Below are 27,158 nucleotides of genomic sequence, written 5' to 3'. Positions count from 1 at the left end.
AATATGTATAAATAAATGGCAAAACTCCTAAGAATTGACATCCATCTGGTTCGCAACCATTGTCTGACAATGATTTCCCAGGGATCATGAACATTCCTAGCATATATCAAATGAAAAAAAACTTAATTCAACAGTCCAAAGCAATAAAAGTCAGAGGCTATAGCACAACTGTTGTGAACTGACATGCCATAAAACAGTTCCACACTAAAAAAAATTTAAAAACATTTATTGGAAAATTATCTACATTTACCAATGAACAAAGGACAAAAATGATCAACAATATTTACATCACATCTTGCAACAGAAAGTCATTAACTCAAACCTATGAAAGAAAAGAAACATTAAAAAATACACTGAAAAATTGAAACTCAATCAAAAAATATATAATACACTAAATATATCTACAATGAATAAATATTTATAAACGCTTTTTTTTGTGATACTAGTGCAATGCATATTTAGGAATATCAACAACAGTGTAAATTTGGAAAAGTGTGATGAAAATGCATTATATCCACAATTGTCTGTCCATAGAACCATCTCTGCAACTATTGGCTTTAGACGTATTCTTTCAATTCCAAGAATTTCTCAAATGACATGTGGTTTCTTAAAATTAATTTATTTGTGGGATCGTATACATAAAAAAAGAAAACTTTGTACACAGTCCTTGGGTGCTAAAAACCCAATTAGAAAGGTGCTGCCCTGTCTTCCTGGGGAAACCATACGTGAAGATAGACTTGAAAGGTTGGGGCATGATATCAATTCATCATATCAGTCAGCTCCGCCATTGAGGATGATCACACGCAATGCACCCCCCCCCCCCCCCCATGTGGGCAACAAAGTAAATTCAATCTTTCTAAGTGCAAAATTCACAGAATTGAGATACTTGGATTTGAAAAGTTGGGAAAGCACAGCATATGTGAGGGAATGAAGCATTGATGCTGTTCTTTCCTAATTTTTCTCCAATTTAATTCAAATATCTCAATGTCTTTTCTCCAATTTTTAATACAAATATCTCAGTCTTTTCCCCAATTTTTTAATTCAAATATTTATTGCTCTTAGAAACATGGAAATTTTTTGTTGGCCTAGAGAGAGAGACAGGGCAGTAACTTTCTAGTTAGGTTTTTTAGCACACAGGCATTATACAAAAGGTATGTATGTATCGGACCCTTCAAATAAATTACAAATAACAGCATGTTATTTGAAAACTTTTTGTAACTGAAGGTATACTTTTAAAGTCAATGGTTGCAGAGATAATCCTATGCCGCTGTTGCGGTCGAGTAGACATAGTGACGAACTCGCATCGCGAGGAGCCGCTGTGGTGGTCGAGTGCCGCTGTGGTGGTCGAGTGGTTATAGTGACGGACTCGCGATGCGATGATCCGGGTTCGAACCCCACAGTGGTGGTCGGCTGAAGTTGGTTTTCTGTGGTTCCCAACTTCAAGGCGCAAATGCGAGCCGATCTCCCCGTTAAAAAGTCTCGCCACAGAGAGCAACAGTCCTACAACAATAAATCATTCAATCATAACACTTCACTCATAGTTAGAAAAACTAGTGGCAGATGGCAGCACTGCACATAACAAGCATTACAGAGGAACAACAAAAAAACTTCACGTCAGGTTTCACTACACGTACACGCACATTCCCGCATGTACCGATTCGTTGGGGGGTTCCGGGGGGGGGGGTGTGGGCGGGGAACATGTGTGGTGTAGTAGTAGTAGTAGGTAGGGCCTCCAAAAATGGCTCGGGGATCCATGATGTTCTTAAGTCAGCCACCTCGTTGGGCAATTTGCCTGTTGTGGCGTTGTATTTGTATGTATGAGTGTTGTATGAGCCAGGTTCAAACCCCACCATTGCTGCAGTGGTGGTCAGCTGAAGTTGGTTTTTTACAGTTCCCAACTTCGAGGCACGAATGTGAGCAGATCTCCCTGTTAAAAAAAAAAGTCTCGCCGCAGAGAGCAACAGGTGTGCAACATTACAATTATTCATTCATTACACTTCAATCACAATGAGTTTAGAAAAAACTCATAGTTAAAAAAATTGATTGCAGGTGGCAGCACTACACATAACAAGCATTAAACAAAAACTTCCATTGAAACATGGAAGGTTCACTATACGTACACACGCATTCTAACATGTACCAATTCGTTAGAAGTACTGAGGAATATGAACGAGGTGCATGTGTGGTTTAATAGTAGATCTAGTCCTATGGACAAACAATTTGAATCTCCCCACACGGGGGTTTCACTGTACTTAAAACAATTATAGGATTTTTATTATGAACAATTCTGAAGTTACATACCTAAATAATCATCCATGAGAGTTCCTATAGCAAACTAGAAGAAAAAAAATGCAAATAAGAAACAAAGTCCATTTACAGGGAAGTTATCAGCAAATACAATATTCTAACAAATTTCAAACAAATCACTTCTGCAAAATTATGTGCAATCTACAATAGATGTTTACCAACAAGAAAGCACTGATCATGCTTCAGCGGTGCCTCTCAATTTCACACAAATCGGTCTGCAAACCAATGTTGAATTGTAGAACAATATTTTCCATGCAAGTCTATCTGGGAATTTCTCATATGCACACTCACAATTAACTGCAGTCAAATTGTGAGGCACCACTATACTAGCAATGAAATAGGCAACTAGAAACAAGCCTTCATCAGGGCTATTATTACTAGACATTGAGCAAATGGACATGAATGAAAAATACATAATTGTTTGAAATTATAGTAAAAAACTAACAATTCTTGAGCAAGAATAGTCATCATGTAAAAAATAATTGTGATTAACTAAAGGTTAAAAAATTCTATACTGCAACACACTTTTTAAACCAGTAAATGAAAATATAATATGCAGAATTTTTTGAAAATGTGGACAGTTAGGCGAGAAATATATTGCAGGAAATCTAGCTAAAAATTGTTCCTCCTTATTCAGAGATATTTATAATTTCGCACGTCTCTAATTTGACTTGACATCTATCCTTCTGAAACCAACAAAATTTACAGTGAAGGTGAAGCATAAAGATAAAAATTAACTCATTACAATACTAAGGCAACAATAAAATCTAAAACTCAAACTGATTCATCTTTTATCTATTCATTTTTGTAAAAAATAATTTTGTTTGAATTCATGACATTTCTGACAAAAAAATTGTCTTTTGGGTGCAGCATCTCTACAGTGAAACCTATATGAGATGGAAACCTGTCTTATGCAGAATCAATATATAGTCCTCTCATGAGTAATACATCAATGTACACTTCCATAAAAATATAACCCTGTGTAAAATGAAATGTCATTTCAGTTTTGACGTTCCATTTCATACAGGTCACACTGTAATACAGTGATGCCTTGTTATTTAATCCAATGCCAAACTAACATTGAATTGTAAAACACTTGTTACCCATATTAGTTTTATGGAAAATTGATTAACTCATTAACTCTTGATGAAGCTGAGGAGAAAAGTTTCCCATAATATTTAGTTTACTCTATGTATTTTACAAAATTATATAACACCCTAAACTTTAAACTATGCAGTTGGATACACAATTCATAAAATTTTTTGAGCTTCAGATGATCAAAAAGAAATTGTTTCATCATATTTCCTTCTCCTAGTCTCATTTTTGCTTGAAGCTGTATGTAGCTGTAATCCGTGGCTTTGCTCGCGTGAATTTGGTCATCTGAAAATTGTTCTGCAATGACTTCCCCCCATCAGGGTTGTTTGGTTTAAACCAAGTGGTTTTTTTAAAAAAAACCAGTTTGGTTTTTATAACCTTTGAAACCCCCACCCCACATATGACCCCCCTTAGATGTTGAATTTTGAAATATCCCTTTTTAGTCAGCTTCTACATTACAAACTAAAACTACTGACCAAATTTCATAATTATAGCTTCAGCAGTTTCTGCTCAGCGTGATTTCACTATATATTACCTTTGAACCCTCTTATGACCACCTTAGGGGTTGAATTTCAAAAATCCCCTTCTTAAATTGTTTCTATGTCATTCAAGTAAAACTACTGACCAAATTTCATGATTATATAGCTTCAGTGGTTTTGGCTCGGGATGATTTCAATATGTTACCTTTGACACCCCCCCCCCCTCCTAGCTGTTGAATTTCAAAAAACCATTCTTAGCGGGGGGAGGGGCAACTTTCCCCCCCCCCCTTTACACCATTTAACAAAACTATTGACCAAATTTGATATTTATAGCTTCAGTGGTTCCGACTCGGTGATGATGAATCAGTCAGTCAGGCCATGTTATTATATGTGGATAGATGACAGATTTGAAAATTAGTTATACACAAAACTCCAACACAGCCCATAAAGAAATGGCTAAAAAGAAAAACACCCTGCAATTTCATAATTGTTCAATCTTGAAAAATCTGAGAAATGAATAGAGTGTGTCAAATTGTGGGTTTAATTTTACAAGGCAACACTGTATTTTGCATACACTGCTTAATTAATACCATAAAGAACAATCTGTTAAACCTTACTCAAATTAAGATGATCTAAAAGTTGATGATAAAAAAAAATTTGAATAACCAAATACATGAAATATAAATTAATGAACACTACAATTAATTTGCAGCTGTTCAGTTTTAACTCTGAACTTTAATTACTAACTTAAAGTAACTTATGTTAATAATAGTTGAGTAACTTAACAGTAAAACGTCAATTTTAAGAACACCAGTGGGATAAAAAAATTTGTCCGTAAAAGAGGAGTGACTTAATAGGGGATTTTAAATGCTTACTTTTATTATACCGGGGGAAATTATTTGGCCATAAAAGAGGGGTGACTGCATCTGAGGGGTCCATTGAGGAGGTTTTACTGTATATCCATAATTGAAATCATATAATGTTGTAAGTGAATTGCTATTAAAATGCATCTGACTAATTAGGAAATTATCAAGCACTTTCTAATCAGCCTGATATTCTTTTAGACTTTTAAGCCAATTACAAAATTTGAAATTGTTTGCTCAAACAGCCTATACTAAATCAATGCTTCATTAACATTACTTACGATGTCAGTTGCATCAACTCGGGTTCCAACAATTTTCAAACGGATCTCATCATCCTGTTGGATTACAATTTCCTTGTTGGGAAGAAATAAAACTGTTATCAGAGAAAAATATACCTATGGTAATATTTTATAGGTATATTTATATAATATTATAGGTATATTTATATAATATTATAGGTATATTTATATAATATTATAGGTATATTTATATAATATTATAGGTATATTTATATAATATTATAGGTATATTTATATAATATTATAGGTATATTTATATAATATTATAGGTATATTTATATAATATTATAGGTATATTTTTCAAAAATGTACCATATTTCTTTGAGAAGTAACTCAGTTGCAGACTGTCTATGCTCTCACACATACACCATCAGTTAACCGTTTAAAGCAAGGTTGTAAAAAACCCAGCCCGAGTGGGTTTTTGAAAAAACCCATTTTTTTGGGGAAAATTGAATTTCTTCCACAACCTCAAAATATGTGACAAACATGTATGTACATCATTTATGTATACATCTTATATTATGCCTAAATATACATTTTTGGTGCACCTTAAATTATGTATTTGATTAATAAAATTGACCATACAACAAGGGAATAATTGTTCACACATAAACACACCCACTTCTGCATAATTGTACCTGAACCTTAAGTTGTTCATTCGATCAGGTCCAACATGGTAAACTCTTGAGGCGTTTACACGAGATTGGAATGGGGACAACTTGCTGAATTGGATAGAATCGTGCTTAAGAGATAGGTTGCAACGAGTTATGGTGAACGGGGAATTCTTTGGTTGGACAGGCGTCACAAGTGCAGTTTCTCAAGGAAGTGCCCTTGGCCTCATACCTCTTTCACTTTTTATCGATAAACTCGATCAGGGTATCGATGGGATTACTAGCAAATTCGCAGATGTGAAGCTAACAGGGGGTAATCAGGAATCAATGCGATAGGGAGTTGCTCCAGACCAACTTAAACAGGATTGCAGAAGGGGCAAATGAATGGAGCATGATGTTTAACGTTGATAAGTGCATGGTCGCTCATTTTGGTTCGAACAACCCACGGTTCTCTTACGAGTTGAATGGCGTCACTATCCCGGATGCAACTAGGGTCATCGATTTGGGAATTCTCATTGACGAGCGGCTTAGGTTTTCTGAACATTGTTCATCGGTAGTCAAAAAAGTGAATAGAATGCGCGCGGTTTCATTTTCAAGAAGGTCTCTTCTCGTTCCCCTAAAGTCATTCTTCTGCTTTTTCGAGGCTTAGTTCGTCCTGGACTAGAGTATGCTGTAAGGTTTTGGAGACTATACCTACAGAGGGACACAGACTTGGTTGAAAGGGTGCAAAGAAGAGTTACGCATATCCTTTTTTTAAATATTATTTATAATTAATTATAATTTTTGTTAATTGCGTTTTTAATTGGGTTGCTGTATTTTTAAAATATATGACATCCATATTTTTATGGGCATCTTTTTCTCAGCTACCTCGTTGGGCATTTTGACTGTTGTGGCGTTGTATTTGTATGCAGAACTGCGGAAAATGTATTCAAATGTGTTGATCCGTCAAAAATAAAACCTTTAGCTATGTAACCAGAACCATCAAGTTTTTCTTTTTTTTTAATCAAACTCACTATTGAAGAATATCCCCGCTTCATTAAATTAAATTCTGAAATATTTTTAAAAGAGCAGTGATAATTAAAAAAAGAGATGATTAAGAGGAGGACATTGCAGTCCTCCTAGTGGGATAGGTACTTTGACTTTTGGGTGGAGATGAGGTTCTTGAGACTGCGAGTGGAGGTTGAAATTGAGGATTTTGGGTACATTAGATTTGTTGGATTAATAATAATCCAACAATTGATAATCTTATAAAAATGTAATGCAAACATGTAAATATTTTTGAATGAAAATTCAGTATCACATGTTTGCTCCTAAAAAAATCTTTTAAAATATACATATTCTAAACACTGCACTATGCAGCACAATTTTTAGAACACATAAACTAACCTTAAAATAAAATTTGAACCTGAAAGCAACACATTTTCTTCGAAAACAAACTATTTTCCCCAAAAAACCAGTGTTTTTTAACTAAAAATTCAGCCCGGGGGGGGGGGGAAATGGGTATCTACCCAGGTAGCAAATTTTACAACCCTGGTTTAAAAGCCAAACTATGAACAAAGTCGCTTACTGATTTAAAATTTGGAATGAGGTCCTTTTACATTTCTATACATAGATCAACTTTTGAATTTTAAGAAAAAAATTTTCTTTGTTTCTCATGATGTTCCATAAATGCAGACGTGGCAACTTTTGGAATCCAGAGATTCTCCCAAGATGTGGGGTCCTCCCGCTCATAGACCGATCAAAAAAAAAAAAAAAAAATTCAAATTTTTTTTTGGAAAGAAAAACTTTCTCTTTACATCTATAAAGACAAAGTTCCACCCCCCCTCTCAGGCAGGTTCTGCATTGTCCCTGAGCAGAATATAATTTAATGTCAGTCTTTCCATGCAGAATAGAGAAATCACATCATATCACATAAGTGTTTCCTTTCGTGGATGCTATCAGTGACTGATAATCTTGGGTATATGAACTATTAAAGGCAGTTTTATATTTTCTTTGACGACATATTTAATCAGAGAAAACAATAAAAACCTCAAAATACAAAGCTGCTGATGAAAAAACTTATTGCGTTTTACAGCATGGCTGTTAATGGAATACAATAATGATTATACAGGAATTTCAGCAACCAAGGTCATCCCCCTGATAAATGCTAAATAAACAAAGTCACGTCTTTGCCAGTTGCTGAAATGCGATCACCAATACCTTTTTTTTTTATGGCTGCTCGATGGAAATGACCACGGCTGTCCTCTATGGGTGTTTTCCCTAATGATGACAGTAGTCATTGATGTCACGACACGAAAGCTCGCGGAAATTATGATTTTCTACCAAAATCCGGAGAAATTTTAACAAATCCAGAGAGCAGGAAAAAGGGTTAAAAATCCAGAGTCTCCCGCCTATATCTGGAGAGTTGTCAGGTCTGTAAATGGAACATTGGCACTTAGGGAGAGGTGAAAACGGAAACTGGAACGGAAACACCTATATTCTGATGATTTATTTCTGGAGTAGTGTTGTTATATGAAATATTTTGTTTTCTACAACAAATTAAAATTCACAACATACACCAGTTTCTTTAACACAAAAATGCGAGCAGGAGATTCACTTTTTTTTTCTAATGTCCGTGACAAAAGAAGGAAAACATCTTTGATGGACTCGTTTGTCACATTGGTAGCATAGGGGGTTTTTTGCAAACCGCACATTCCTTGTATTACAGACACACTATAGTGGCCATCAGATGACCTGGCATCTTTACCACTTATTGTTTTACAATTCGAGGTCCTTTTGCATGCCTATATACATAGATCAACTTTAAAATTTGAAGAAAAAAATTTTTTTTTCTTTGTTTTACACGATGTTCGGCACTTGGGGAGAGGTGAAAGCAGAAACTGGTATTGCCTATTTTTTACTTCTGGAGTACAGTTATCACATGGAATTTTCTATTTTCTACTACAAATTTGAATTCTAAACACATACCGATTTTTTTAACATAAAAATGTGTGCAGAAAATTCTTTTTTTTCCTAATGTCCGTGATAGAACGGAAAACATCTTTGACAGACCCATTTGTCACATTGGTAACATTTAGTGTTTTTCAGCAAACCGCACACTGTCCTAGCATAGCAGACACAATATAATGACCATCAGATAAGCCTGACATCTTTTTTTCAGTTGACAACATGAACCTGGATGAAAGGTTAATCCCTCGTTTGTTCACAGAAGGCTCATTGCCACTTCTGTTCGGAATTTCAAATGTGAAATACGATACACTTCTTGCAACTCTGAATGAATTATCCAAAATGCTATAATTATCATATATGGTCTATAATGGTGATATGGCAAATCTTTTTTCAACGGAATCCACGTCTGTGGTTTTGATTGGGTTCTTGAAAAAAAAATTTATCCCATGCAAGTTTTTTTTTTTGGATTACTCAAAACCTCCTTGCTTTTTCTTGAAATTTTTACATGAGTGTTGAACCTACGTTTTGCTCCTGCTTTCTTTCCTACATTTTTTGAATAATACGTTTCAGGAGTTTCCTAACTCCTCATCCTCGTTGTTGAAAAATGTATCTACCATCCCACATACATCAGCCGGAATTGTCACTAGATCATTTTCAACAATGTCCTCTTCATCCGTGATGTTACCAGGTCCATTAGCAGGTGATTGGCATATATCTATGTCCTCTAATTTGGAATCAGAAAGAATTTCTAATATCCTACAGCTTCTTCTAATGTGAGATATATTTTCAACATGGTTACACACAGCTAAACATAACAGGACTATCTCCAATTGCCAATCTCAGTTTAGACTGCGATTTGCGAAAACATGAATTTCTAAGAATGCAAGAATAGAAAAGCACTCATCCAATATAAACAATCTACCCCAGAAAGCATATTCTTCTGTGTCACTACCCGGTATTCACTCCTATACACATGTCAAATGATGACAACACCCTGTGGTTCGAACGGGAAATTCAAAGCAGCACACGTCACATTAGATTCTTTAGAATCCCGCTTTCTTGAAAAGCCAATGTTCCATGCATTTTTGAACGCATGTAGCTTGTTTACGTGTAACAGCACAAAAACTAATTGATTTAATATGATATATTAAGTGATAAAAACACATAAAATAATTTTCAATTTACGTCAAAATTGAAATTTTGGCAGGTGTTAATGCATATGGGGAAAAATGCTAAAAAAATATAAATTTCAAAATTCTGTCAAAAAGTTTATATTAATTAGAAGTTTCCGAATTTATTTTAAAAAATACTTCGAACTCTTCTCTATATACGATAAAAAACCAGAAACGTTTGAATTAATTTTTATCTGATATTTTTACAAATAAAAACTGTTCCATTAATGAAAGATTGGCTTTTAAATGGTTAAAAACTTGATTTAGGCATATAACAATTTATAACTTTCCCAATTCTTTGACGTGTCCCCATGCCCATCGTTAGTAAGTATGTTCTCCATGAATTTCGACCAATATTTGTCAAAACTTGCATATTATCCTCAAACTAAACCTGGCATTACCCTCTAAGCAGAACATACACACATGAATATTTTTTTAATGATGGTCCCATTCCCAACACACACACAAAAAAGGATTGGAAAGGTCAACCGTGATAAAAAAATCAGTCTGTAAACATCACTGTCTACATTATAACAAATTTGATAAAAAATTCTCTCTCTCATACACGCACACTCCTCATTTGAAATAATTTTATGGAACAAAATAAGAGCTGTCTGTGTCACTCAGAATTTATTTGAATTTCCCTAGTCTTGGATACATTACTTAGAAATACTAATTTTCTTATTTGTAAGAAATTTTAAGAAGAGGATTAATATAATTTTATACAAAAATTTTGAATCAAGAAATAGTTTAAAAGCATAATGTTGTGCTTTGTTTTCAAGCAGAAATTATGTCCCCAATCCTCAAACTGTATACTGCAAAGCAGCAGCCCTGACAAAGTCTTTTTGAAGAAACTCTTTAATAAACTGCTCTGGGGAATCGCAGATAAGCATTGATTAGGGAAAAGGAGAGCTGCGGGTAGAAAACTTTGAGAACCCTGCCCTAGTCATTTCATGAAATTCCTATATTTTTATCATGTTACACCACGGATAAACTATGTCCCCCGTAGTATGGCAGTGTACTACTATATCACTGAAAGGATTTGGTCAATATTCAGGATAAAAAAAAATTTACAGATATATGAATGAAACCAGGAAATATTAAAAAAAAATTACCAACATATAAATTTTATAAACTGAAAAGCTTTAAAAATCATTTTCTTTTTGGCATAAAAATACTGTATTTATATATTACAACATTTTTACCTCATCCTCTGTCCTATAGCAAGGAGGACTTGAATTTGGATCAAACTGCATATCAGATGGAATAGACTGGAAAAATATTGGCGAAATTTGTTTTCAGAAATATAAAATGAAAGAATATCAATTTAGCAACTCATATTGCTGATCCTTTATGATTAAACTGAATAGAACTATTTAAGTAAAGCGAAACCTCAATATAACGATACTCTGTCAACCAAGAAAAAATTCTGTTGTGATTATTGTTATATCAAGAGGTAGAAATTTAACATTAGAGTATAGGCATTTTCCACACAAACGAGATGAAAAAATATCTTTGTAGAGGGATATATTATCATTACATCGAGTATTGTTCTAGTGAGGTTTCACTGTATATAAAATATATGCAAGAGTGAGCAATATGATTCTTTCCTTCACCATATACCATTTCCACTAGACCAGAGATTCAAACCATGTAATAACTGTGACCACTAATTACAGTGACTAAATTTCCAAATGTTTAGACTAGCTAGAACTTTTAGAACTCTCCAGACACAACTCTGTCCATTATGTCTTTGTACATAATGGACAGAATTTACATGGCTACTATAGTGAAACCTCATAAACTGACCCTTATTAACTCAGTTTTTTCTCCTATCAGCCTTAAAAAATCATGTTCTTAAAATATATTTTAAGTAAGCTTATGTGTGTGTCCATATTTATGTTATAAAGTATAATTCACAAATAGTTGGATTTCAATTTACAAGCCTAATTTTAAAATTGTATTTGACTGTTGCAATATTTCCTTATGAAGTAAAGTTGACATTTGATAAGCAACCCCCTGACTCGAGAAATGCCAAATTTTAGATAGTTGTAAATGCTACAGTCGACGCTCGTTACAACCATCCCCATAGTTTCACCGAAAACAGACATTATATCGGGAAGTTTTTATATCGAAGGGAAAACATATAAGATAGGCATTATATGAAAACATTTAGGACTTACCCTACTGGTCATTATATCAGAATGGTTGCTATGACTTAAGGCCATTTTAACAAGCTTCATCTGTATATATTTAATATTTAACAGAAAATTACTGCTTATAGTCCTTCAAAAAAAAGTTTAAACACTGAATAAAAAGGAAATGTTGACTAACTAAATAAGACAGTTCTAGAGAATTTCAGCTCAACTCAATAAATAAGAAAAAGGCACGCCTAAGCGGTAAATTTGAAAATTCGCTCCAAAATCCATGGCAGGAATCTAAAGGAACCAGATTACTGATGGTGAGATTTTCAGATTTAAACTGTGTCTAATATATCAATGAATAACTATTTATGCACTGATTTTAGTGTAACTCATTTACCCAGATTTTCTGTAAATTAACGACCCTGAAGCTCAGTTAGGCTAGTTAAGATAGCTCTTTAGCTGTACGGGTGGCATATTTTCTTAAGGATTGTCACCTTGTCACCGCTATAAGATCTAAACACAAATTAAAAATGGAACATAACAGTGCACATTACAAATGTGACTAAATCTAAAATTTCAATGCAAGAGCATAGAAGTTGTATTTTGAAATTAAGTCTGTTGAACAATGTGACACTGCTACTTCAAAGAACGCTTATGTATAAGGAGCCCCCCCCTGATTTTTGGGGCTTAAAATTTAGAGAAAAGTCGAAAAGATAAATCTATATAATACTACCCCTTCTAGTTTTGGGATCCAGTTTTAGGCAAAAAAGATTTTTGTATTTATTACCCTTATATACGTTTAAATAAGTATTTTATGAACTGTCCATAGATTGTATGTAAATAGTTCACAGTAGCATAATGTATTAAAAAAAGTTTATGGCGCATGAAAAATTATTAATATTCGGATACTCAATGTTGCAATGTAAGTTACTTGGTCCACGTGACTAAGATTACAAATTTCAAAAATAATAATAGAAAGAAACATTGAGTCAGACAAGAAATCTCAATGTGTAAACCTTTTCGTTATACATGATTTTTACTATTCAAAATTTTATAAAAATAAATTTGTAAGGAATATTTTCAGAAAATAAAGTAAATACATTATAATATAGAAAACAAAGAAAATTACGACAATCAGAAAAACATATTGCCATCAACATGTCCCCCACAAGGGTGGAGCTGACAGGGCTCTAGACCTGGGACCCTGTACATATACCATTATTTTTTTTGTTTTTCATGATATAAATTCACTGTAGAAGGGCCCATGAAAACTCTGGCTTTGGGGCCCGCCAAAGATCCCAGTCTAAGGGTCCTGCCCCAGGATGTGGGGGGCCATGAAATTGAAAGAAAAAAACTTACATGACGAGATATGAAACATGAGAGGGGTCCAATTTCTGTAAAGAGACCAACCTGAAATAAAATTTCACAAAGTTGACTTATAACACAAATCAATTAAACAACACTACAACCTTCAAACATAAAGACAAGATAAAGTAGATTTTATCCCAAAGGTTATCTTTTTATTGAAATGCAGTGAAACCTTGTTACAAAGATACTATATATATAACGATAAACCCCTGTACACAAATATTTTATCGACTTGTTTAGAAATGTCTATACTCTAATGTTAAACTGCTGCCTCTTGAAATAACAATAATCACTACAGCAACATTTTTTCTTGGTCTGCAGAGTATCATTATATTTGAGGTTTCACTGTACTACTACTATTCTCCCAAGCAGAATGTTTTGCGTTGTTCTGCAATGAGCCCCCAACTGACTGGAAAAATACCCACAACAGCATTTCCTTTACTTTTATTAAAATTCATCCCAGATTGTTCTGCAGCAGTGCTGTCAGTTTTTTTTGGCATATTCTGCTCCAGGGCTACTTTAACTGTACATGCACCTCGTAAACATTCAAGTTTAAGAGGTGCAAGTTACAAGTTGAGCATTGAAATGCTGCAACACTATCTCTCTCTCACTCACACACACACACACTTCCTTATTCAAAAATACTTCAGATAAAATGCTAAATATCAGGGACCTAGGAACAAATCCCCCCCCCCCCCGTCCACAAAGGGATTTTATCCCACCCATAAAAGATGTTCTGGTATAAAGTATCGAAACACAAAACACAGTTATATACCTAGATTGTGTGTGTGTGACCAAATTTTTTTTGAAAAAATATAGTAAATCGGAATCTCCCTACAGGTAAATACAGAACATCGTTAATTATTGCGAGAAAAGTATCAAAGGTAAGTGAAGTTTATGTGCTACCATTTACTACTGAAATCACTAAAAAATTGTCAATAGAGGAAAATGAAGAGCTAATGCAAATCATATTCTAAGTCTGATAATAGAAAGGGGGAGAGAAGGGAGGTTTTTCCTTTCCCTTCGAAGTTGTATTCAATTATGCTTACAGCATAACAGAAAATTATCAGGCTTTTTTTTTTGTTCGTTTTTTTATCATTATTTTATTAGGGGGGGAAGCATTTATCAGCTTGCAATTGGGGAAAAAATATTAATTTTGAAAATATGTGGCAATTTCTAGAAGGTTTTGTGATTTTCAATGTGGCAGTTATGCATGGTTCATACTCATTGGAAGTAAAAAAATTCAGGGACTATTCACACACTTTTCGTGGAAAAATTTTAAAATTCAAGAACATTCATATCGTGGTTGATAAAAATCATGATTTCTTTAAAAAAATAAAATGAACTGGATTTTTTTTATTTTATATTAAAAATTTACTCATTTTTAATTTCTAGTTTAAAATGCAAATTTATTAAAGATATAATTTTTTTAAATAATTATTGTTCTAATTTCAACTCTAGACAATGTCAAGTTTTAAAGGAGCTTGCTTTTTAAAAAAAAGCAAATTATTGATAATTTCAAATGATTGATACTGAATTTTAATTGTGCAATTTATTATTTAAATAAATATTAAAATGAACAGATTTTTATTGCCATAATACTGACTGTCAAATTTATAACGATATACAGTAGACTCTCGGTAACTCGACACGTGGATAACTCGACATCTCTTATTCCCTTGGTTGGCACAATACTAATTTCAATGTAGGAAAACCTTTCTAACTCGACACATCTTTGGCTTAACTCCGCTCAAGTCGACTACGATTTTTGTCCCTTCACCCCGAATGGTTTTTATAATTGGCCTTCCATTTTCAGTTATAAGAATTTTTTGACATTGTTCATGGGTACTTTGAGAATCCTTTGTTTCTTTGTTCTCTATGATGGGTCCCTTTTTTGCATTGGGGGCGTGTATGTGAAGAATGAATGTTTGAAATCTGTTGGCTTGCTTATCATTAATTTGAAACCGTCTTTCATTCTTTTCATGGTCAAAAAAAACGTGTAGATATTGTCCACATCCAAAATTAGATGAAAATCTTATCTATTGGGAGTTTTGATATCGTCTGCTGTAAAGAATGTTTTCAGTGGTACTCAGTTTCACGATTTCTTGGAAAAATAGTAAAAGAAAAAGAGCTAAAGCCTAGTTAGACGCTGAATATGTCATTTGGTTGTCATCTTGATTATCAACGGCCGTGAATACAATGGTATTCAACGGCTCTACGCAAACATCACACTTTAAGTTTAAAATCAAAAGTTTAAATTAAAAAACTAGAATCGGGTAAAACTCAGAGTGAACTCGCGAAAGAATATGGAGTTGCACGGAATACTATTTCAACATTTGCCAAAAATAAAATTTTTTTGTCAGCATTTGAATCTTATCAACCAAGCAGAAAACGCATAAGAAAATCAGACTTTAGTGACATAGAAGCAACTCTTTTGTGGTTTAAATCCACTCGATCTCACTCAATCCCATTACCCGGACCAATAATTCAAGAGAAAGCAAAGGATTTCGCAAAAAATCGCAATCAAGGTATTTTACAGCGAGCAGTGGATGGTTGACCTGATTCAAAGAGCGCCATGGTATTGTTTTTAGGAAAGTTTGCAGAGAGAGCACATCTGCATCTCAAGAAACTGTTGAAAATTGGAAGAATGATATTCTGAAGCCAATGATAGAAGGGTATAAAGATGCAGATGTGTTTAATTGCATAGCTGCCAACTTTTGAAAATGAAAATTCGGGAGATTTTCGCGCATACCCGTATTTTATGCTAAAACCACTCCCTAATAAATACAATAGGGATTTTTCCAAATAAAATAGGGATTTTCCAAACATAAAAGTTAAAGCATAGGGAATAAAATCCCTACTCAAAAACTGAAGTCAAATTAAAATAGGGATTTTACACACATGGAAGTTAAACCCTTGGGAATAAAATTCCTATGCAAAAAACAAGTGAAATTGGAGGCCAAAACTTCAAAGATGTAAAAATAAATATTGTGTTCAATCAGAAACGCTGTGAACAAACATTCTGCGCGAATGACCCCAAAATCATCGGAAGATGAAGGAAAACACAGTCAATTTTTGAAGAACACTGACTTTTTGTGACACTTGCTTGATGTTTTTTTTTCACTTCACGACTGATGATGGCAGTCTTTCCATGACCGATGTTTATGTCCGTAACACAACTTGTACAAAAAGGAAAAGTCAGCCCTCTTCTAGAACGTTTGATGAAAGGAAATTCATCGGAATATATTTAAAATTGATTAAATGTATTTTTGCTTATCAGTACTCGTGTTTTGTTATCGCACGTACGTAACTTCAACAAAAGAAATTTTGACCACATGTGCATCACCATAATCTTCAATTATTATCCAGGACTATTGGCTGCTAAGCCATTTCCCTGCACGATAAGACAAACAACTTTCTTGTTACCATCAGAGGGTTTGTAAAACTCCCTTAAAAAGGGAATTTCCCCATTTACGACGTGCAACGTCATTTCGAAAGGGAAAAAAAAGAGGCTTCATGCCCAACAAGAAATTCCTTAGGGATTATTTTCATAAGCGGTGATTTTTTTAATGAAGTAGTGAATTTTTAGGGACAATTAGGGATTTTTGTGATTTTTGTAAAAATTTGGGAGATTTAAGAACTTTTCGGGAGATCGAGCGATGAAGATAAAATTAGCGAGATTCCCGAAAAATAGACCCGGGAGACTTGGCAGCTATGTAATTGTGATGAGACAGGTTCATTTTCTCGCCTAACCAAACGCTTTCCTTCAAAGGCGAAAAATGTAAAGGAGGTAAAAACACACGTTTGACAGTTCTTTCGGCTGCAAACTATAGAAAAATTGAAACCGTTAGTTTTATCGGAAAATCAAAAAACCCGCAGTTCAGATGAAGTATCTACATCATCTCGCCATGATGCATTGAAAGCTGTAGGTGTGATACGTCGATTCCTATGCACTCAGGAAAAAGCCGAACAATCGCGGGATAAACTGAACAGTGTAGAATTTTTGTTTTCTCTGCGGAAAGAAAAACAAATAAATATACTTGATTATTTTTCATGGTTATTTTTTTTATATGTTTTGATTCTATTATGAAGCAACCCCAAATTAAAATTAATGAGGAAATTAGCATTTTATTTAATCGAATTGTTTGAATGCGTATAATTACGTACACAAAAATGATCGGACAAAAATTTAGAGCGAAACCCCGCTAACTCGACATGTTTGTCAATACTTTTAGGGTGTCGAGTTACCGAGAGTCTACTGTATTGTATTTTAATATTACAGTGATACCTCGACTAACAGAAACGATTCATTCCAGAATCACGATTGTTAGCCAAAACATGATTTTCCATAGATTTTTACAGCTGCAGCCCAAAATTTAAAGATAAGTTAAGATTTAGTAGACTAAAGCTGGTGTTGGTTGTGTGTGTAGTTGTCCCCATCTATTTGTGTTTTGATAAACTCATTTCTGTGTCTGATACATATACAGAAAGTTCGAAAAGGTATCACTGTACTGACAGAATCAATTTTTTTTTCCAACACTTGTTACAATTTTACATCTAAGAAAATGTCAAAAATTATTTACTCTCAAGCATCATAAAATTTACGACTTTTTCCACTCTGGAAGTTCTTTGCCCCTTTTAATAGCTCAATACATTTCTCGTCTAGGTACACCCTTCAGTTAGTGAAATTGTGTAATTCAGGCTCACTTCCACCTTATTCCAGTAGGATTCTATATTTTGATGTTTATATCTAGTTTGATGTTTTACTTATCCTATGAAATTCACCATGACATAATCTCTTGCACAGAAAGGGATAGGTATGCACCACACAATAAAATATAATCAGTAAATTAATTTATGAGAAAAATTCCAATATAATTTTTTAATTTTGTTGTGCTTAGATTTATACAGATATTCGGACGAATATCTAAGCATCATTGGCTGAACCCAATATTTGGCAAAAAGGGTAAATAGGTCAATTAGGGGCCGTTCAAGTATTACGTAAGCAAATTTTTAACAATTTTTGACCCCCCCCCCCGTCAGCAAAATTTTGTCATCAGCTCTGCCCCTCTGAATCCTAACTCGTATTTTCATAAAGGGTGGTTGATGACGTAAGCATTATCCAAACCCCCCTACCCCATAGATGATGACATAATACTTGAATGGCCCCTTACTAAATAGCAGCTGAATATTTGTCCCATCTCTAATAGGAATGTCCTACGAAATACAGGTTGTTATATCGAACCACTGGAAGAATATGTATATATGTAATTATCTAGATTAACCCAGGCTCCTAGTGGTCCAATATACATTTAGAATAAATGATGACTCATGAAAAGAAAGAATCAGTTAAATTTCAATAGCATTTAATATTTAACCAAATGATCATATGAAAAGAATGAGTTATTTACACAAATAAAAGTCAATTAAAAAAATCCATTTCCACGATACCAAAATCTGCATAATACATAGACAGAATACTATATGTTCAATTATAATAATTTTAACTTGATGTTGGAATAACTCTCTCTTTAATCACTTTTATACCTAATTTCGCCATCTGCCCCCTGTTAATTCCTCCTAATTTAGGTTTTAACTAAACCTCTACAATTCACTAAAAATGTGGTAAGAATTTCTTTCCTACCTTTCCTCCATCCCTTTCATTACGGATGATCACCGCTCCTGATGCTCATCGATTGCAATGTGTAAAAACAAAAATCCAACTACATCGTTTTTTTCAACTTGATTTCTAGCTTGCACTAATCAATCTAATTTAATTTTTCAAAGATTCCAAAAAGTAAAGTTTTGAGGGGTACCAACCCCCTATTGGGTGATGAGGATTACGTAGGTACAAATTAGTATAATATTGACATCATTGGTCAAGGTTCACCCCCTACGATCTTTCGAAGCGTATGGGAGGAAGACATTTTTCTGTGGGGGGGGGGGGGGTGTACAAAAAAAGAAAGGAAAAGAAAAGTAGAGAGAAAGCAAGAAAGTCAGAAATAAAGTCAATTGCCTGCAGGTGGCAATACAATGGTCAATAGGCTTCAGTATATAGGGGAGAGAGAGAGAAAAGAATACGGAGCGGCTATTACGCAAACTTTGAAGAGGCCCTTTAAGTAAGTGGCCATAAAATTAAGGAGTGTTGATGGAGGCGAAAGAGCATGTTTTGTACATTTAAATGGCTTAAGTCCCCTTTTCTCTTATTATTATATTATATTGGGCTGGAAATTGGAACTCTCCCGCTTCATCTGATAGCGATGGCTATTGACGCCATAGCAAGGTCATGTGATCACTACGGTTAGGATTTTTATTAAAAATGAAACATATTTGCTATTTCGGCACATAAAAGTCTAGCCCTAGTGATCACCCTACATATACCAGTTTCCGGCATGAAATTAATAGCAATATCACGTATCTGGCCCAGACTAAAACGATTTTACTTCATCAGGAGCATATCCAAAATGGACCTTGGAATAGGGGGTGGGGCACAAGAGATTTCTTCTAGAGAAATTTCAATTTACCAACCTTCAAAAAGAATTTAAATTAATAGAAATTAGAGCCTCTATGAAAAAACCTTCTAAAAAATAAGAGCCCTTTGTTTCCCCCTTCCCCTGCATACGCTTCTGCTCCTGCTGTTGTACATATGTAGCCAACGACTTTCTCTTTAGTAATTACGTTACAGCTTAGATGGATGGCTATAATAACTTGAGTTGTGAGCAGGGAAAAACATTCAATCGTAACACACAATTTTTTCACAATACAGATATGTATATATATCACCAGTTTTAGTTTCACCAAAAATATAAATTACTAAAAGTTAATTGACAACTCACTTTATTCACCTGGGTAACAACAGCATCAAGGACTTCGCCTTTGAAAGGTCGAAATACGATGGCCTTGAACTTTACAGGATATACAACAAATCCTCTGCCAGGCTGTATGAAACCGGCCCCAATGTTATCGATAGTTGTGACAGCAATTATAAAACCATGCCTACATTTACACAAGCAAAAAACTGGCAATTGATGATTTCAAACTATACTGAAATATCTAATCACAAAAATTTCAAAGCTGACACAAACCTATTATAACTACTAATACTTAACTGTACATGCACACATTCCTCTACAGAATTTCAAAGAACTGGTACATGACGGAATGTACGTGTTGTGAACCTAACACATACATATTTTTCTAAGTTTATTTCTGTGTGATGCTTGTTATGTGTAGTGCTGCTATCTGCGATCAATTTTTCTAACTATGAGTGAAGTGTAATGATTGAATAATAGTGCCATTGGTCTCTGTGGTGAGACTTTTTAAAACCTATTACAACTGAATTAAGTGAATTAAATAGACTCACTTGCCAGTGCATGTTCCTTCCACCTCTGTAAATAACTTTTTCTTAACTGTTTCGAGCAACTGGGGCCCAAAATAACGGGGATGGAGCAAGATCTCATGCTCTAAGGATATCTAAAGTAAAAAAAGAAATGTACACACACAATTTACATACAAAATTATTTATGTGAAATATCTTGCAACTCACATAACATATAATTCTCACAAAATAGGCCTAAATTATGTCTTCAACAGCTTACGTTTAATAAATTTTGGCACTAATTTTTTTTTCGTCACGTTCTATTTTTATTCCAGTTTCTAAAAATTAACAGTCACCAGAGTATTAATAATAATTGATAGCTGTTTCGATAATTGATAATACGTGTTTAATTTTTTCATCAATATTTACCAGTCCTCATTTGGTTTCGACAGCATATGCCATTGTGCGGATTTTTAATTTAATTAGTAATTATTTCAATTATCATAGTTTTTTTTTGTTTTTGATGATTTTAAAAACAGTTAAGAACATGACGAAGTCAGTTTAAATGTATTCATAAAATATTTTAATCAGGAAAATTCAGGGCACACACACAGTGATCCTCTTTCATACTTGCAGATATGCTACTATAAACTCAACAAATTTTGTGCTGCTCTCAGCCTGCAACTTAGTAACTACACAACAAAAATTTTAGGCACCAACACCAATCTTTCAGTTGACCTGGTACCTGGGATTTGTCCAGCAGAACTGGTATAATCCCTCTTTTCTTTATAACAAATTTCTATTTCAGCCTGTTGTCCCTTTATTCCTGGTTGACCATTTTCTTCCATTGGGGTTCCCCCTTTTTAATCAGCAATTTTTTTCAGTTTGTAGGTTTGCCATTTATGTTTTTACTGTTGTCTGATCATCGTAAGTCATCCCTAGAGGTTGATAGTAATAATACGTTTTTGTGATGAAGAGTTTGTCGTTTAAATCCGTTAGAATTTCGAAGCTTCTATTTGTCTCATTACACTGTATAAACAGTATTATCTTGGTTTTTCTCATCAGAATATCTCGTTTGGAAACTCATTTTCTCCAAGACTGTACATTTCACATATTTAAAGTTTTATTACTTTTTTGCATACTAGCCATTATACCTTGAGTTTTGATCCACAATCGTGTTTTTATTGAACCCGCAGAATTCTATTCCCACTTTAGATCAAGAGGGACAGTTACATTATTATTAACATTCTATTATTTATAAGAGAGTCCCAGTGGTTCTAATTCTAAAATCATGTGTTTTAAATTATCCTGCGAATATTTATTTATAACCCAGAGTTTTTATTCTAGAACCATAGTTTTAGTTTATAACCCAGAAAATATTTATTTTCAACTGTTATGCAATCTAAGCATCTACAAACATCTAAAGTATGTTGCTTAATTTTCAATATTGATCCAGTTTTTAGTCTAGAATGTTTTACTTTCCATCTCGATCACTCATTTAGTTGCTTTTTGTTGTTAACATTGTTTATAATTATTTTGTTTTCTTTGCTGGTGATTTCTTTGGATGAGTTCATTTCACTCTGGCAACTTTTCATCATGCTTTTGGATATTTTTCTTGCCAAAATAAATTGCCAACACATCGCCATAAAAGGGATTACACCTGTGGTTCTCAAACTGAGTACAGGAGCGGTTTTTGCTCATTAAACTATTCTGGGGACCCGCAGATAAGCATTGATTAGGAAAAGAAGAGCAGTGAGTGGAAAAAGTTTGAGAACCCCTGAATTATACTATAGCTGTTCCATGAAACACCTAAGGATACTTGAGAGAATGAAGAAACATATTGTTATGAAGTCATTATAGATAGAATTCTATAATGATAAACTTATATTCGTATTTGAGAGAAAAAGAAACGTATTGTTATGAAGTCATTATAGATGGAATGCAGTTGAATCCCATTACAATGAACTCCAAGAGACCAGAGAAATCACTTTGCTATAAAGGAATTCCAGATTTTTGTATTGTTTTTATGTAATTATCTCCGTATTTGAAAAGTGTTTGTTAAAACAAGATTTTCATAACATATTCGTTAAAATGGGATTCAACTGTTTATATCAACATAAAAAGTGAATTGGGACTGGTGCAATATCATTATAATATTATCATTACGGAGGGTATCGGTTTTTTCTTTTTTTTTTTAACGGTACACTGCATTCTCTTTCATTGCAGAGGAAGACTGAATCCCCAGGCTCCCACCACCTGTCCATATGGCATTGAAATGAGAGCTCATAAAAACAATGTATTAAATAATACACAGTCCCAGTGTTATGAATTCTAAAATTAGGTTTTAATTACTCTGCGAATATTTTTTTCCCAGAGAGTTTTCATATATTTGGCATATTATGTGGAAGGCAGAGAACACATACGGAGCCAGACATTTATTCAGTGTATAGCTGATTTGCAAAGATGTCATGCTTCTTGCTGGATCATTTAGAGACATGTGACATTGGACGTTCAATCTATGTATGGCAGATTTGATCGAATCCCCGGCTTAGTTTATGTACACTGGCTTGCCATACCTTATGAAAATTTGAATTAAATTTTGAATTAATAACGTGATCAGCACGTATTCCCAAGAGATCGTTACGATCTTTCCAGGGAATTTGTTAGTAGACATCCATGCCCGACCCCATAACAATTACCATGTCTATATTGTAATTGTAATGTGATTTTGCTTTTGTTATGTCATTACAACTCGAACTGAAAGGACAGTGTACATGCTTCGCTCACTGATCCACCACCCCATGCAAAAAGCACATCATTTCCCCCTTACCATTGAACATCATTGAAAATGAATCAATTGTCGGGTCATTCCGTGTCAAGTCAACACAGTGATTTTACTCCCCTTCTCAGATTTTGATGAAACTTGGCACAGAGGTAGCCTACATGTAGATAAAGAAAACTACCCAATTTCATTAAAATATGTCAACCCATTTTGAAAATATGGCGATGTGAAGTTGTCAAAATTCACTAAAAAACACCCCACGGCCATAATTTCAAATTGCTGTAGCAACTCCCCTAATTAAGCTAAAATGATGGGAGAGGTGTCATTTTGCAGCATTTTTTATGGGCTTTCCTACGATATACAACATAATATGGGTTTGAAATAAAATGTTTTTTTTTAATTAAAATTAAAATTTTGAATTTATCAAAAAGCGCATCTTCAAAATTTTTCAAAAAATTATATTCAACACATTGTTGTTAACTAATTCCCTAAGTATGAAAGTGGGACTGTCATGGGTTTACTACTTTATAAAATTTCAAAAATACATATTTCACTAAAAAAATTAACATTTTTGTAAAATTTATAGATTTAAGTGGAAATATACATAATTTACCCATAAATAAATCTTTAGTCTTTATTCTTAATATATCTATGTACACATTGAAATTTACTCTTAACACATACATTCAAATGTCACTTGCCAAACCTGATACAAACAGTATATTTTTTAAGATTTACACTGTCTTTTTGAACGCTTCATTTGTTTTTACAGTATCATCCCCAGGAATTTGATATATTCTTCCTGTTGGTGTTACTGGGTTTACTTTACAAAGAACATCATTTACAGATACCCATAGAATATCAGGTTTTGTAGGATATGCATAAGACAGTGATGGGCCAGCTGGGTGAAGGAAAGTAGCTTTAACTTCATCAAGACCTTCGTCTTTTGTTAAAACATAAGCTAGCCACCATTTCCTGTCGTAGATGGCAGTAACATATCCATGAATATCTCTTAAAGCCAGTTTTTCCAGAGATTTTGTGACTGTTTCAACAGTAGATTCTGTTGTACCTGAAAAAGTTTTTACTAATATTTTTGATGTACTTGATGCTATCGGTATAAAGGCATGTAACCTCTGTGTTCCTTTGATGGTAACAGATTGACTAAATCGTTGTTCTAGAAATCTTTCAGTTTCAATGTACTCTTCTTGTGTTGAAAATTCAAAGTGTACAGATGTTATGTTTTTAACTACCTGATAAAAAAGTTGTTGTGGAGTAAGAATTTGGTTCTCATATGGCCTCTGCAGACTTGCTTTTGTTACTAATCTCTTAACAGTGCCACCGACACCATCGCAAGGTCCTTTTCCATGTGCAGAGACAAAAAAATGCCATTCTGTATCGATGCCAAAATCTTCTTTGTGGAAACATAAGTTTATAAAATTCTTTTTATTCTTGTACTGGGCTGCACTGCCATCCGAAAAGTAATATATCTTCTGTACAGTTTGAAATTTGTTTTTTAAAAATTGAATTAGCTTTTTTTGAAAACAGTAAACTGCTATAGTGTTATGCTCTAGACAATTAGAAATTATGACATAGCTCATATGCTCTGTTTTCTTCTCAACTTTGTAATACATTACAAAGGGGTGCACTGTTGCATGATCACTTGACCAATGATAACTCAGGACCTCATCTTGGATCACAAAAGTGTAATTCTCGGAGAAGTCACATGTAACAACATATTCACCCTCATTCAAGTTTTCCTTGACTTCATTTACAAAAGAGCTTTGCTGCTTAGCTAGAAAATCATGGAGTATCAGTGTGGTCAATTTCTCAGAAAATAATTCGATAAACTCCAATGAGGTCTTCTGTATGGTTTCTAAGTTACATCTGCCTACTGAAACCCATTGTCGAAAAGTGATATTCTCAACCATATTATTATCAAATGAATTTTGTAGTGTACTTTTTATTGGGTCACTTCCTGGGCAAGAACTACAGTTTCCCATAATGCAATGAATTGATGCTGGGTTGCACAGCAACCCAGCATCAATGCCAAACAATGTTTATAAGAGGCCAATTCTCCATTGGTTAACAAACCGAGCTTAGCATTTTCTATCATAAGTTTGACATTTTGATGTGTAGTGCAAACACATACTGAGTGTGTTCCACTATGTCCTGCTAAAATGCAGTGTTTTGGGCGCTGAAATAATATTTTTTTTTTTCACTAATACCAACACATCACAAAATATTAACGTTTAAAAAAGAAACTTAATACCATCACATTTAATCACCAACAACATTCACATCCAACTGCCAATGAATCAGTATGAAGACTGATCAGTCTGCCTATGCCCACAGGCAGTTGGAACCAGTTGGACTGGTTTAAAGTAGTTTAAACCAGTTAAACCATAAAATAATCACCTATCATAGTCACTATTTGCATTTTAAACACATTAAAAATAAATTTATGAAAAAAGTGAAAATTTATTTATGGGTAAGTTATGTATATTTCTGCTTAAATCTATAAATTTTACAAAAATGTCAATTTTTTTAGTAAAATATATATTTTTGAAATTTTATAAAGTTGTGAACCCATGACAGTCCCACTTTCATACTTAGGGAATTAGTTAACAACAATGTGAAATGTTGAATATAATTTTTTGAAAAATTTTGAAGATGCGCTTTTTGATAAATTCAAAATTTAAATTTTAATTTAAATTTAAAAAAAACATTTCATCTCAAACCCATATTGTGTTGCATATCATAGGAAAGCCCATAGAAAATGCTGCAAAATGACACCTGTCCCATCATTTTAGCTTAATTAGGAGAGTTGCTACAGCAATTTGAAATTATGGCCGTGGGGTGTTTTTTAGTGAATTTTGACAACTTCACACCGCCATATTTTCAAAATGGGTTGACATATTTTAATGAAATTGTGTAGTTTTCTTTATCTACATGTAGGCTACCTCTGTGCCAAGTTTCATCAAAATCTGAGATGGTGAGTTAAAATTTATATAAAAATTGTGTTGATTTCACATGGAATGACCCTGTCATAGGCTTGCACCATGCTGCCGCCCCCCAATAACCTGCAGCAAGGCTCATTAGCTGAGACATCCTCTATAGTAAATTTTTATCATGAAAAAACAAAAATGGCAAGAATCGTTCCGGGCTGCAGCTCTTCCTGTCAGAACTTGTGGGGGACCATGAGAACCGAGGTTACCCTCTGGGAATGACTTGACGCTTAATATCAACTTTGAATACAAGTGAGAAACAAAAATATAAATTGGTAATTATCCCAAAAAAATCGTATTAAAAAAAAAAGACCAGTCAAAAATTTGATCCCATTTTCAACATTCACAAGAATCATTTATGAAAATATCCAGCAATATTCGATCATTGGATGGCTAACATTGTTAAATGTTAGAGATAATCTAATGCAATATATAATGAATGCTACCATTTCTAAATAATTTTTACCACGTGAAACATCACTATTTTTGTGTTTTCCCCCATATATTTTATCCCACAAATTATTTTCCCTATTTCCCCCCCCCCCCATATTTTAATCCACTCGAAGAAATAAATTTAATTTCATGTATTTAGAGAGAATTTTTACATTACGAAAGTATAATTTCATCCATAAAGGATAATAAATAAGAATTTAATTGGTCTTACGTGATAGAACATTGCGTTTATACTTCACGGATGCGGCTCAACGGAATGGCGGCAGAATTGCCAGATATTTTTGAAAAATTTCCAGTCAAAATCCTCCTTAAA

General features: G+C 33.8%; 1 protein-coding gene across 1 annotated transcript; it reads right to left on the bottom strand.

Annotated features, from left to right (window-relative positions):
• Positions 1–209: 209 nt before the first annotated feature.
• Positions 210–27,158, bottom strand: Polr2G (DNA-directed RNA polymerase II subunit Rpb7). The gene is made up of 8 exons (XM_089252659.1): positions 27,057–27,158; positions 20,651–20,760; positions 20,124–20,283; positions 13,279–13,329; positions 10,981–11,046; positions 5,026–5,097; positions 2,302–2,335; positions 210–322 (listed from the first exon to the last, which is right to left on the bottom strand). Exons 1-8 carry the CDS (start codon positions 27,066–27,068, stop codon positions 312–314), a joined length of 516 nt encoding a protein of 171 aa, XP_089108785.1. The 5' UTR covers positions 27,069–27,158; the 3' UTR covers positions 210–311.

This window comes from Pholcus phalangioides, unplaced genomic scaffold (genome assembly GCF_987345545.1).
Source record: "Pholcus phalangioides strain wild (caught in Gottingen) unplaced genomic scaffold, Ppha-v1.0 ptg000030l_1, whole genome shotgun sequence".
NCBI classification, from domain to species: Eukaryota; Metazoa; Arthropoda; class Arachnida; order Araneae; family Pholcidae; genus Pholcus; species Pholcus phalangioides.
This window is presented reverse-complemented; position numbering and strand designations above follow the sequence as displayed.

Bases quoted from the DNA above. Each gene is read 5' to 3' on its own strand.
- Polr2G (XM_089252659.1), bottom strand. The intron at 20,284-20,650 runs GTGAGTCTATTT...GTGTAAATGTAG, and splicing joins GAAGGAACATGCACTGGCAA to GCATGGTTTTATAATTGCTG. The intron at 11,047-13,278 runs GTAAGTTTTTTT...ATATTTTTCCAG, and splicing joins CATGTTTCATATCTCGTCAT to TCTATTCCATCTGATATGCA.